Here is a 13623-nt window from a genome sequence, read left to right as displayed (position 1 = left end):
GTTAATTTTAAGGATTCTATAAAAGACATCACATGCATCATTTTCAATCCACCATCAATATAGTCTCTTATAACAATGTCTCTTTTGGTTTTGTCAACTTTGCTTTTCCATAAGAAGTTAAATAGTTCGGTGTTTAATTTTTTAATAAAACATTCATTTGGGTTTGGTAATGCAATAAATAAGTGATTGAGTTGTGAGATGAGTATTGATTTGATGATAAAAATTCTACCAATTGGTGTAATTATTCTCCTATTCCATGTATTTATAAGTGCCTTTATTTTTACTAACTTTTTATCATAATTCAGCCTAGTAATTTTATGCAAGTCTACATGAAATTCTATCCCCAAAAGATTAAAAGTTTTATTTCCCCACTGTAATTTCCATTCTGGATAAAGAACTTCCTCACTATGCTTTTTACTTCCTATCCATATTACCTGAGATTTTGATTTATTTATTTTCAACCCAGAAATTTTTGCAAAATTATTTAATTCACCAACTGCTTCTTTTAGGGAAATGTTTGTACCATCTAAAATCAACGAGGTATCATCAGCATACTGTGATACTAAAATAGGACAGTCATTTATATTGATACCCCTTACTTTTTTATTGTTTCTAATTCTTATCGCTAATATCTCTGCACACATTATAAATATATATGGTGCAATAGGGTCTCCTTGACGACAGCCTTTTCTTATTTCAAAAAATTCTGATAAATTTCCCCCCTGATTTATTGAAGAAACTGCATTTTTATGTAAAACTTTTATCCATTTTCTAACCTCTTCCCCAAATTTAAAATAGTTTAGTACTTCATCAATGAATTTCCAAGATACAGAATCGAAAGCTTTCTCAAAATCAATAATCAATAGCATCCCTGGTATATCATTTCTCTCTGCGAAATCCATAATATCGTATATCAACCTGTTTAAAATACTTGGTGATGATATGAGTGAGTCATTAATCCGTCGTTCTGGTGTCTGTCTAGGCGTTTGGAATACATCTGGATGACCCTAACGAGAACCATGACCACGGAGAAGGCATTTTTGTTGAGCCGTATGTTTGGTATGCCCTGGCGTCCGTAGCGGGTAAGTCACTACACAAGAAATCAGGTGTAAACTGACATTTAAGTAATGTAATCACCATTTGATGACTATCTGGAGATGAGTAACTGACATCTTCAGACAATACAAACTGTTCTCCGTATTCCTCTTTCTTAAATAAATCGTGCACTCTCACGCCCTCTCCGATCGTTCTTATAATGGAAATCCTATCATAGTATATAACCTAATATTGTTTGTAACACGCTTTTACCTTGGTTTGTTTTGATAGTCTATCAAGTGATAGACAGAAATAATAAGAGCACATATTTTGATGTCGTTTTCCACAAAGTGCTACAAAAGACGTTGTCATCTGTCAAACTGTATTGATCTTCTACAACAATGTATTTTGAAGTTAAAATCCGAGCTTTTTACATTTTAGAACAGCTGATACTGAAATATTTCCGACGATTAGGAAAGTTTATTATAGACAATTCATTACGGTATGAGCATCATCAGTTGATATAGTATGAATGTGTGCGTACACTAGTCCGGTTTGACTTGATTGGCTTGTCGTAGCATCGACACATACTTATCAAATACTACATTTTATTGATTAACCGACAAATCACTATGCAAATCATAAATGATACAACCAATTATCGTAAATAGAAATTGACACATATTTCATGTAGAAGTTTTCATCCCTAGCTTTAAAAGTAATTAATCTAAAAGGATAGGACAAGATACTTCATTGGTCTACCAATGTATAAGCCGCAAATCGAAGTCCACTTATAAATAAATGCAGTTTGTTCTGTGTGCATTTCGTTTTTTTACACCGATTTACAAATGCTTTATCTAATCCAAGCCTTAAATCTATTATTTACCATATATCCTGTCAAACTAGTAACAAAGTAACTACAAACGAGAACAGGTAAGTAACTACGTATGATATTAGGTTAGTAACTACAAACAAGAACAGGTAAGTAACTACGTACGATATTAAGTTAGTAACTACAAACGAGAACAGGTAAGTAACTACGTATGATATTAGGTTAGTAGCTACAAACAAGAACAGGTAAGTAACTACGTGCTATATTAGGTTAGTAACAACAAACAAGAACAGGTAAGTAACTACCAACGAAAACAGGTAAGTAACTACAAACGAGAACAGGTAAGTAACTACGTTCGATATTAAGTTAGTACCTACAACCAATGTATAAGCCGCAAATCGAAGTCCACTTATAAATAAATGCAGTTTGTGCTGTGTGCATTTCGGTTTTTTACACCGATTTACAAATGCTTTATCTAATCCAAGCCTTAAATCTATTATTTACCATATATCCTGTCAAACTAGTAACAAAGTAACTACAAACGAGAACAGGTAAGTAACTACGTACGATATTAGATTAGTAACAACAAACAAGAACAGGTAAGTAACTACGTACGATATTAAGTTAGTAACTACAAACGAGAACAGGTAAGTAACTACGTATGATATTAGGTTAGTAGCTACAAACAAGAACAGGTAAGTAACTACGTGCGATATTAGGTTAGTAACTACAAACGAGAACAGGTAAGTAACTACCAACGAGAACAGGTAAGTAACTACAAACGGGAACAGGTAAGTAACTACGTACGATATTAGGTTAGTGACTACAAACAAGAACAGGTAAGTAACTACGTACGATATTAGCTTACTAACAACAACCACGAACAGGTAAGTAACTACGTACGATATTAAGTTAGTAACTACAAACGAGAACAGGTAAGTAACTACATACGATATTAGGTGAGTAAATACGTATGATATTAGGTTAGTAACTACAAACAAGAGCAGGTAAGTAACTACGTACGATATTAGGTGAGTAACTAAAAACAAGAACAGGTAAGTAACTACAAACGAGAATAGGTAAGTAACTACAAACAATAACATCTAAGTAACTACGTACGATATTAGGTGAGTAACTACAAACAAGAACAGGTAAGTAACTACAAACGAGAATAGGTAAGTAACTACAAACAATAACATCTAAGGAACTACGTACGATATTAGGTTAGTAACTACAAACAAGAGCAGGTAAGTAACTACGTACGATATTAGGTGAGTAACTAAAAACAAGAACAGGTAAGTAACTACAAACGAGAATAGGTAAGTAACTACAAACAATAACATCTAAGTAACTACGTACGATATTAGGTGAGTAACTACAAACAAGAACAGGTAAGTAACTACGCGCGATATTAGGTTAGTAACAACAAACAAGAACAGGTAAGTAACTACGTGCGATATTATGTTAGTAACAACAAACAAGAACAGGTAGGTAACTACGTGCGATGTTAAGTTAGTAACAACAAACAAGAACAGGTAAGCAACTACAAACGAGAACAGGGAAGTAACTACAAACGAGAACAGGTAAGTAACTACGTACGATATTAGGTTAGTGACTACAAACGAGAACAGGTAAGTAACTACGTACGATATTAGGTTAGTGACTACAAACGAGAACAGGTAAGTAACTACGTGCGATATTAGGTTAGTAACAACAAACAAAAACAGGTAAGTAACTACCAACGAGAACAGGTAAGTAACTACAAACGGGAACAGGTAAGTAACTACGTACGATATTAGGTTAGTGACTACAAACGAGAACAGGTAAGTAACTACGTGCGATATTAGGTTAGTAACTACAAACGAGAACAGGTAAGTAACTACGTGCGATATTAGGTTAGTAACAACAAACAAAAACAGGTAAGTAACTACCAACGAGAACAGGTAAGTAACTACAAACGGGAACAGGTAAGTAACTACGTACGATATTAGGTTAGTGACTACAAACAAGAACAGGTAAGTAACTACGTACGATATTAGATTAGTAACAACAAACAAGAACAGGTAAGTAACTACGTACGATATTAGCTTACTAACAACAACCACGAACAGGTAAGTAACTACGTACGATATTAAGTTTGTAACAACAAACAAGAACAGGTAAGTAACTACGTACGATATTAGCTTACTAACAACAACCACGAACAGGTAAGTAACTACGTACGATATTAAGTTAGTAACTACAAACAAGAACAGGTAAGTAACTACGTGCGATATTATGTTAGTAACAACAAACAAGAACAGGTAGGTAACTACGTGCGATGTTAAGTTAGTAACAACAAACAAGAACAGGTAAGCAACTACAAACGAGAACAGGTAAGTAACTACATACGATATTAGGTGAGTAAATACGTACGATATTAGGTTAGTAACTACAAACAAGAGCAGGTAAGTAACTACGTACGATATTAGGTGAGTAACTACAAACAAGTTCAAGTAAATAACTACATACGATATTAGGTTAGAAACTACAAACAAGAAGAGGTAAGTAACTACAAACAATAACATGTAAGTAACTACGTAAGATATTAGGTTAATAACTGCAAACAAGAACAGGTAAGTGACTACATACGATATTATGTGAGTAACTACAAACAAGATCAGGTAAGTAACTACCAACGAGAACAGGTAAGTAACAACAAACGAGAATAGGTAAGTAACTACGTGCGATATTAAGTTAGTAACAACAAACAAGAACAGGAAAGTAACTACATACGAGATTAGGTTAGTAACTACAAACGAGAACAGGTAAGTAACTACGTGCGATATTAGGTTAATAACTACAAACAAGAACAGGTAAGTAACTACGTGCGGTATTAGGTTAGTAACTACAAACAAGAACAGGTAAGTAACTACGTGCGTTATTAGGTGAGTAAATACGTACGATATTAAGTTAGTAACTATAAACAAGAACAGTTTAGTAACTACGCACAACATCTGTTTAACCACTACGCAAGCGAACAAGTTAGTCACTAAGCGCCCGATCAAGTTGGTCATTTGCTCGAGATCAGCTAAGTCAATACGTTTTAGAATTATATTAAAACAAAATAACCTTACGGAGCGTGTCTTTTTCTAAATACTACTTTTTCTTTTTTACAGGTCTCTACTCGTTTTACTTGTTGGAGTTGATTATGTCACTGATCAAAGGGGATTCTAGTCACGTATGTATCCATTCAGGCGTGCACCGGTTAAGTTCATGGCAAATGTAGCATAACTGTAATATTTCAATATTATTCACATATTTAAATTTGATTTATATTTGCGCTGTTTAAGCCGGATCTGTTTTCGTTTCTAGGATGTAGCCAGACTAATGGCTTGATTTATGATAAACGTTGATATCTGTACATTTTTAATGACGCGTATACGTCATACTACGTCGATCTTATCGACAATGCATCCCATTTCCCTCCATCCTTCACTTTATCGCTTGTGGGGATCATTTACTATTAATGTGAAAAGTGTTATTCACTGAACGAAATGAGAAGTGTAGAAGCTAGTCTTCCATTTAAGGGAGATAGATCAGTTTACTGAAACTGCACTGTAAGTCCTTATTGAAAGAATATACAAAGGACATCCCATTTCCGATCGCGACAAGTGATGACCATATGATTTCATAATGTATATGACGTTTCTTATAAGGTCAAATTTGATTGCATTTAACAGAGGCATACACAAAATTTATATTACTTTATTCGTTGATCATTGATAACGACTAACAAATGTCTCGAAAATCCGGTTTCCGTCCCCTACTCTAATAATAGAAAACAGATAGTCATACTGCTGATGCCGCCCAATCATATGATTGAGTAAAGGTGGTCTCAGTCTCCTAGGTGAAGGGTGGCGTATACAGTCGATATATGTAAACACATATGTCAATAAAGAGACTTTTCACTGAAGTTATCCAGCATATAAATATATACTAAGTAACTATTTCACACATAGTATTTGATAGGTTAACGCGTTTATAACGTTTATAACGAAGTATTTCTTTTAGTAAAATCGAGTTTGTGTATGCGATTTGAAAGTCTTTACACAGAGATAAATAAGCTGAAATGCTATAATATTTCATATCGATGCTCTATTTGATTGTTTTAAGGTATTGACCATACGTCAATCAAACATATACCTTTATTTTCACAGAACCATGGTCATTCAGATATGCAACCTGATATGGAGATGGGAAAACATAAGGTTAGTTGGATTTGTTTGAAGACGAATGTGTGAGCTGGGGAATAATATTGTACCGTTAAACAATGTACCGTATAGCCGGATATTTCCGCGGGGATGATATTTTACGCGGGGATGATATTTTCCCCGGGGATGGTATTTTCGTAATTTCGCGGGTCAATAATTTGATTGCAAAAATATATTTCGCAGAATAATATGACAAACGTAAATATGAGCTGTGAAGATAAACTTCATAACGGTATTGTCGCCATGAAATAGCGCGCATATGCTTGTGACGATTTATATACATAAAGAGTATTGATGTTTGAAAATAGGTTTTATCACACATCTAATAGTTTTGTTGAGGATTTATTTAACAAAATACGCTTAATTACTTGTTTCTCAGTTTATGTTAAAAAGCGTATTCATTTGACACTTTATATGCCAAGTGTTCCGTCTCTGTACTAAAACACCGCGAAAATTTAGTTGTTTACAAGTCTAGATCGCGAAAGTATAATCTGTGTAAATAAAAGTTTCTAATTTAGGGTCAAAATCACGTAAATTGAAGCCCGCGTAAATAACCCATTATACGGTACATTTTGTGTTGGTGAGGATGTTAAAGCATACATAATTTGTTACTGGGGAACTTAAAGAGGTATGAAAGCAGATTGGGAAAGTTTGTAAATTTTGTAATTTTGTACCTTGAAATTCTGTATGTATTGAATGAGTAGAAATGAATATGGTACATTTGAGCAATGTAGGTTATTTGTGCGTGGAAAAGGGCAAATGTAAATGTTAGTTATTTGTGAGAGGAGAAGAATATTGTATTTGGAAACGAGGTCAGTATTTGTTAGTTGGGAAGAAAATTGTATATTAATAAATAACCTCTACTTTATTTTCATAAGTGACTCGGAATTTTTACCCAAACCCGGGGAACCAGAAATTTGCTATATCCTTCATGACCATGCGTTGGTTGTATAATACTAGTTAATATGTAAATGAAAAGGAATATTGTACATTAATCAAGGGTTTCAGGTGTTAGAGAAGAATCAGTAATGCAAATTTAAATCCAATTCAACTTTGTACTCACACAAAAAAAACTGCCTTTCCTTTTGTTGTGGTGTCTTCTCTTTCTTAACGTTCCCTTTCTGTTTTGAAATTCGATTTTGATTGACGATGGGACCGTGTTGTCATGCGTATTGACGATATGTTACTTTTATCCTTTGAATTGGCGGTATGGTACTGTTTTCCACGTTGCTTGCATTTCGAGGACATAATCACATACATATTTTATTTGCTTCCCTTTTTAGGGAAAAGTATAACTTTGTGATGTGATAGCTAACTACATGTACTTTCAAAATGAACAGCCTTTCAATTGTTTTTACAGATAAAGAACGGTTATGATTTTTCTTCAAAATCCGCTCTGTACACAGTTGGTGAGAGTAACGGTACTCTGCAGATGAACGACATCAGGGAGAAGAAAGGTGAGTAATCTCTTTCTATTCTTTTCTCGTAGTTTTAATTCAACAAATTCACGACTACCCATATTCTTTAGACAATACTATAGGATATATTAAATGCTGTTCCGGACAATCTGTTCGCCAAAGTATTACATAGAAAACTATAAATAGAAATTGCTATGGAGCAATTTGATATGTTCTCACAACACACTTTCTAATGCATGTCATGGCATTAATATCGGCCAGTGATAATTTTATGATTTTCTCAAGTTTGTATCAAAAGATGAGAGTGACACATAAAACATTTAATTGAGATGAAGATAATTAGTGTTTGCTACATAAGCAAATAGGAACTCCAGGCAGAAATCTTTGATTTCGAAAAATAACAACACTTGACAAGGGTCGTGCAAGGAAACATGTAAAAAAACAACAATGGTTGAAATCGACTCGCTAGCATTTAAAATAAGTAGAAATCAGCCAAGCTGGGCGTTGCGAGGACGTTCAGCTGTCAAGGTGGTCATCTTGGAAATTGCATTCCGTCTTGTCGGTCATCCGTCAGTCCGTTTGTTATTCCTCGTATCACTTAGTACGGGGCGTATCTTACATACCTATCACCTGCATATAAAGTGTTGCGTACGGGTTCCTCGTCTCGTACTCCACTACGGTATATACATTATGAGGATTCATTGTTTATTTTTTATAGTGAGGTTTTTCCAAATATGGAGGAAAAATAATTGCTCAAAAATGCATTTTGTTGTTTTTGCATAATATGGTAAAAATCTAGTGGTAGAATTTGACAAAAATATGGCTGAAAATTGGAGTCTGAAGTGTCTATTATTTGATACTCAGGAGAACTTTCTTGTATCTCGTCGACATATCTGAAATTGAAGTGGAAAGACTTGTCAAGGACCTTGATACCAGTTGTGATATACCTTTTAATATATTAGGCTTATTTTGAAAACAAACATATCAAAAGGAACCCAGCTAGGTGAGGGTCACTTACATGGGAATCCCAACAGTCTGCTGGAAGTAATGCGACATATACATTAGGATGGCATCGGTCCAAGGTTTTGTTGAGAGTTTGTTTACCTGCATTTCAGATTTAACATTCCCCACTGGTTTTAAATCGTGTTTCTTCTCTGTGTATATTTACGTGTTACTGACACTCAAACTTTGAAGAAAAAACACGCATCAGAATTCTCTTGGATCTTATTTCATTACATAACAAAACAAAATTTTAAACATGACACGCCTTCAAATGTTCGTCAACCCATGATGTCTTACGTTAAGAGCTCTATGTACAACCATGTAAGTAATTTGAATGGCGTTTGAATAGAAAAAACAACCGAAAAGGTTTGTTATAAATCGCAGTCACATTTTCGCACTTAAACACTGGAACATGCTAATTGATCAGAGTGATAAGCAACAAAATGTATATAATGAAAGTTTGACGACATTCAGCTTGGTAGAACTAGGAACAAAATATTGTTTTAATTCAGTACCTTTAATAATCAATAATATATCGGCCAAAATTGATCTTTTAACAATAATTCGCTAAAAATAGTCCTTTACAATACTATAATATAAATATGTTTCAAGATAGTAAACTAGATTTTGCGTTTTTCGTTATTTTAAACCAGAGGCCTTGACTGCAACCTTGCTTTGTCCTTCAAAAACAATAGGTAAAGAGATTTTTGACATTGGTAAGAAGTATTGACAAACATTCTAAAGTGGACATATGAACACAGGAACAGATGCGTAACTAAATCCTCACCCAACTCTGTTACCAGTGTATTTTACAACTGCACGTACCTATTCACACTTCTGATATGGTTAGAGTTAAGATTGTGTTACTTTTAATTAAAAGAAAACGGTCCCTTTATACCAAGTATCTATATCTACCCTTTCAAATATCCTTCAAAATATTTGCTGCTCTATTTTAAAGAGCTCTATATGTTAGATCTGACTGATGGATTGAAGAAAATTAGGTGTCATATGTTTTCCATCTCTTACATACATGTAGACAGAACTCCTGTCAAATGATGGATACCTCATATGGTTAATGTGATTAATCGTACTTTGTTAAAAGTGCAATCCTATTATATGATAATGATTTATTTTTTCTTATTGTTTTTTCCCCATTTTCATTGGTGATTAACCGTCAAAGTACATAATGTCAGAATGGTGTTTGACTTCGGTATTTCAGACTTTGTCATTTAGTTATTTTAATTGTTTTAAATATGAATATGCTAATTTTGTCCGTTCTTGGGTTTTGACTGTGATCAATAGTTTAGGTTTTGATTTGATACTTTGAAATTTTTATTTTTCGACGTGGCCATGCGTAAATTATTTGTTTCTTCAAAAATATCTGAAAGTGGAAAGACTATTTATTGTTATGATACAAGTCATGAAAAGCTCTTAACAAAATTAAGCTTACTATGAAAACAAAAATACAAAACAAATGGAACCCAGCTACATTTTTTTAAATGCCTAAAATAAACAATATGTGTTTAATGTGACGTGTTATTCTGATATTCTGTATACATATTGTTCTTTCTCCAGGCTGGTCATCTGTTGTCATCATGGTTCTGGTTGGTGACTCGATCCACAACTTCGCTGATGGCCTTGCCATTGGTGCAGCCTTCACGCAATCCGGGTCGGTGGGCGTGGCCACCACTATTGCTGTCTTCTGTCACGAACTGCCTCATGAGCTAGGTAAGTTAAATCAAATTCACTACCGTGTAGTGACCATCACTTTGACAATTTTGAAAGCGTTCAGCTTCGCCCGGCTCAATGCATGTGTTATTATAATATATTCATGGCTATATGAAAGACTCAATCTTAATCAGTATGGATGCCTCGAACAGTTTTATAAGAGTATCACATTATCCACGAAACTTGTCATATCATCTTTTTAAACAGTTTAAATGGTCGCAAATGTTGAAATTTGCCTTTATTATCTGCTCTTCAAATCATTTCTTCACAATAACATAAATAAAAATATATCAATACCGAAAAAAGCTTCACGTAAATGCGTTTGTCAGATCGAACAAATTTTACTATATGCCTTACACTTGCTCATGACTATAATGTGCTTAAACTTTAGGAGACTTTGCTATCTTGCTGAATGGGGGTGTGTCAAAGAAAAAAGCGCTATGCCTGAACTTCCTGTCTGCACTCACAGCATTCATTGGTCTGTATGTGGGCGTGTCTATCGCCACAGAAAACGTTGTTAGACAGTGGATCTTCGCCGTCACAGCCGGGCTCTTTCTTTACATCTCCCTTGTAGACATGGTAAGTGTTACTATCCCATCGACAGCTACATGTCAAAGCATCGTGATATTTATAGCGGTATATAACTTCTAATGCCCAAGTAGTTCTTTTTAATAAATCTAATTATAAACATATGTCTAGTTCTACTGGTACATTTCATTTAAAAGGCGATAGACTGCCGTGGTAGAAAAACAAATATAAATATCTGTTCTTGGAAATGTGTGTATATTTGCATAAGATCAGTAGTTTCTATCATACACGTAGGGGTCACTCTTTGTTTCAAATGTCTCGTGTCACTGTATTTTAGATTCCGGAAATGATATCAGGGGCCGTCAAAGCCAAGAAGAAGCTGTTCTTTGTTGCCATGACCAACTGTGGATTCTTCATCGGAGTTCTCATTCTAGTGCTTCTCTCTATCTTCGAACACAAGATAAATATCACATAAACAACCTTACTGTATCGTGGTTTGTAAAACTTTTTGGATTGAAATAAGTAAAGAAGCTTCTTTTACGACTGTGAATATCGCGTTAACCTCACACGAGTATAACACCGTTGGTTAATGCTAACTATAAGTGAAAGGGGCGATAACTCTTGGTGACAACTGTTTTACTTTTTAAGAACTACCTTGTTTTCAACAATGAACACTGTTGTTGCTTTTTTTTACCTGACCAATATCTTAACAAAACTAAGCTTTATTATTCTTTTTATGTATATATTATAAAATGGCTACTTATTTGAAGGGTCAATATTTTACTCTTAAAGGTTTGTGATTTTTTTGTTAATGCACTGACTTAACGATATATTACAAAAGACTTTGTGTGTTAATCCGAGCCTTGTATTGGTACGTACATGAACACTCCGAGGCCTTACTCTTCGGCATGTGTTAAAGTTATTTATGGTTTCAAATTTTTGCTTTATAAAAACGCAAAGTGGTAAATGTCTGTCATTAAATAAGCTTACGAGAGTGTCATACAGCTACACATTGTATTGGAGACAAATCATTTATGCCGATAAGAAATCCATTCATATGAGAAAGAATGGGGGAATGTGTAAAACGCGCCGGACCAACACAAGTTTTAACCATATTTAAAATAAAACATTCGTGTATAAACTTTATTATTTTTTGGAAGTGTGCAAGCATAGCGCATTCAGCAATGTATTTGTGTTCTAGAATAGTAATGAGAGTCCATTTATTATTGTTGGTAAGTGGGGTGTGAGCAAGCAGGGAGTGGTGATTGTGGAACAATGTATTATATGTTCATATGTTATTAGTTTATAGGATTACATGGTGCATATACATACTGTAGAATCTGTCCAATCTGGCCTTAGATTTAAATGTGGCCTTGTATTGACACTGACACTATAGACCACTTCACATTATTTTTTAAATGGAACATGCATAACCGGAACTCAGTCTTTACTAAATAGCGGTCCCGGCGGTGTTTGGTGACCACAGGTTCCAGTTTGTTTATGTTCACCCAAGTGCTTCCATCATTGAAATTGTTCACTTTCAGATGTGTTAATTGTAGATGTACTTTTATGATAAATACGTTATAAAATAAATTTCTCTTGTTCTTCGTTTATTATTTTCTAACACTATGGTTGTAAAGATAACTGGCTTAAATATCTTCATATTTGTGCAACACATTTGTATATTGCGTCTGGTTGGTATGAAATGTTTTCTGTCCCATTCCGTAAACAAAAATATTACTTAGACTAATGCACTAATAGTGCATTGCATAGGCCTAATATGCATTAACATAAGCGTTACGCAGTCCACGCCTACCATCACGTAGTCCACGCCTACCATCACGTAGCCAACGCCTACCATCACGTAGTCCACGCCTACCATCACGTACTCCACGCCTACCATCACGTAGTCAACGCCTACCATCACGTAGTCCACGCCTACCATCACATAGGAGTTCTCAGACTGAGGCAGAGAACTCAAAAGTTGTCACAGTAAAATGAAGGGTTTCTTTGAATACTTAGGTGTTATAGAAAACTTTGTATGACAGTGAATGATATGCACACATTTGTCGTAGTATGCATGTCTGTGTACTGGGACAGTCTATAAATTGTATTTTTGTCAGTGGTTTATATCACTTCGGTTTGAAAGTAATATACCGTAACCTACAATATACATAAAAAGTAAACATTATATACTTATTACATAATTTCGTCCATGTTCTACTCCTATTGTATTGTAACAACAGCATTCCTTAGCGCCATTACATCTGTTGACAATAAAAAGATAATTAAGTAAGTCCCAAGAAATGTTTCTTGCAAATGGTGTTCCATAAAAAGGACATGGCCCCTTAACTCATGTTAAATAAAGATAAAGAAATGAAAATTCTCACATGTGTTACAAATATTTAAAAACACTTTTCAATTAATTTGCCATAGAAATGTGATTAATATTTCACGCACCAATAAAACATGAGAACACTTAATCTCCGTCTTCCTTTCGTCTTCCTCATACGTACGTTTTTATGGGTAGATTTAATGAATGCTAATAATACACTTTATAGTGACATAATGTTTAATTACAAATACATTATGTAACAACATATCATCTACCTACGAACAATTACATTATATAACGGCATATAGTTTAATTACAAACATACATCATGAACGACAAACTCTCGTTTTACATACATATGCATAATGTTACGACATATATTCTAATTACAAACAAACACATTATGTTACAGCATATTCTATAATCATCAACAAACACGTTATGTAACGACATATTCTGTAATTACAATCAAACACATTATGTAACAAGTTG

At 34.2% G+C, this 13623-nt stretch overlaps 1 protein-coding gene across 1 annotated transcript in view; it reads left to right on the top strand.

Moving 5' to 3' along the window:
* Positions 1-12389, top strand: part of LOC110459668 (zinc transporter ZIP12-like) — a 39948-nt gene extending 27559 nt beyond the window's left edge. Inside the window, exons 8-14 of the mRNA XM_021512028.1 lie at positions 983-1082; positions 5026-5087; positions 6067-6117; positions 7481-7577; positions 10116-10268; positions 10660-10847; positions 11134-12389. Of these exons, the coding sequence (XP_021367703.1) occupies positions 983-1082; positions 5026-5087; positions 6067-6117; positions 7481-7577; positions 10116-10268; positions 10660-10847; positions 11134-11271 (789 nt within the window). The 3' untranslated portion in view covers positions 11272-12389. The remainder of the gene's footprint in view (positions 1-982; positions 1083-5025; positions 5088-6066; positions 6118-7480; positions 7578-10115; positions 10269-10659; positions 10848-11133) is intronic.
* Positions 12390-13623: the final 1234 nt, after the last annotated feature.

The sequence above is a fragment of the Mizuhopecten yessoensis genome, unplaced genomic scaffold (assembly GCF_002113885.1).
Source record: "Mizuhopecten yessoensis strain PY_sf001 unplaced genomic scaffold, ASM211388v2 scaffold10183, whole genome shotgun sequence".
NCBI lineage: Eukaryota > Metazoa > Mollusca > Bivalvia > Pectinida > Pectinidae > Mizuhopecten > Mizuhopecten yessoensis.
The sequence above is the reverse complement of the archived record's forward strand: the minus strand, read 5'-3'. Positions and strand labels throughout refer to the sequence as shown.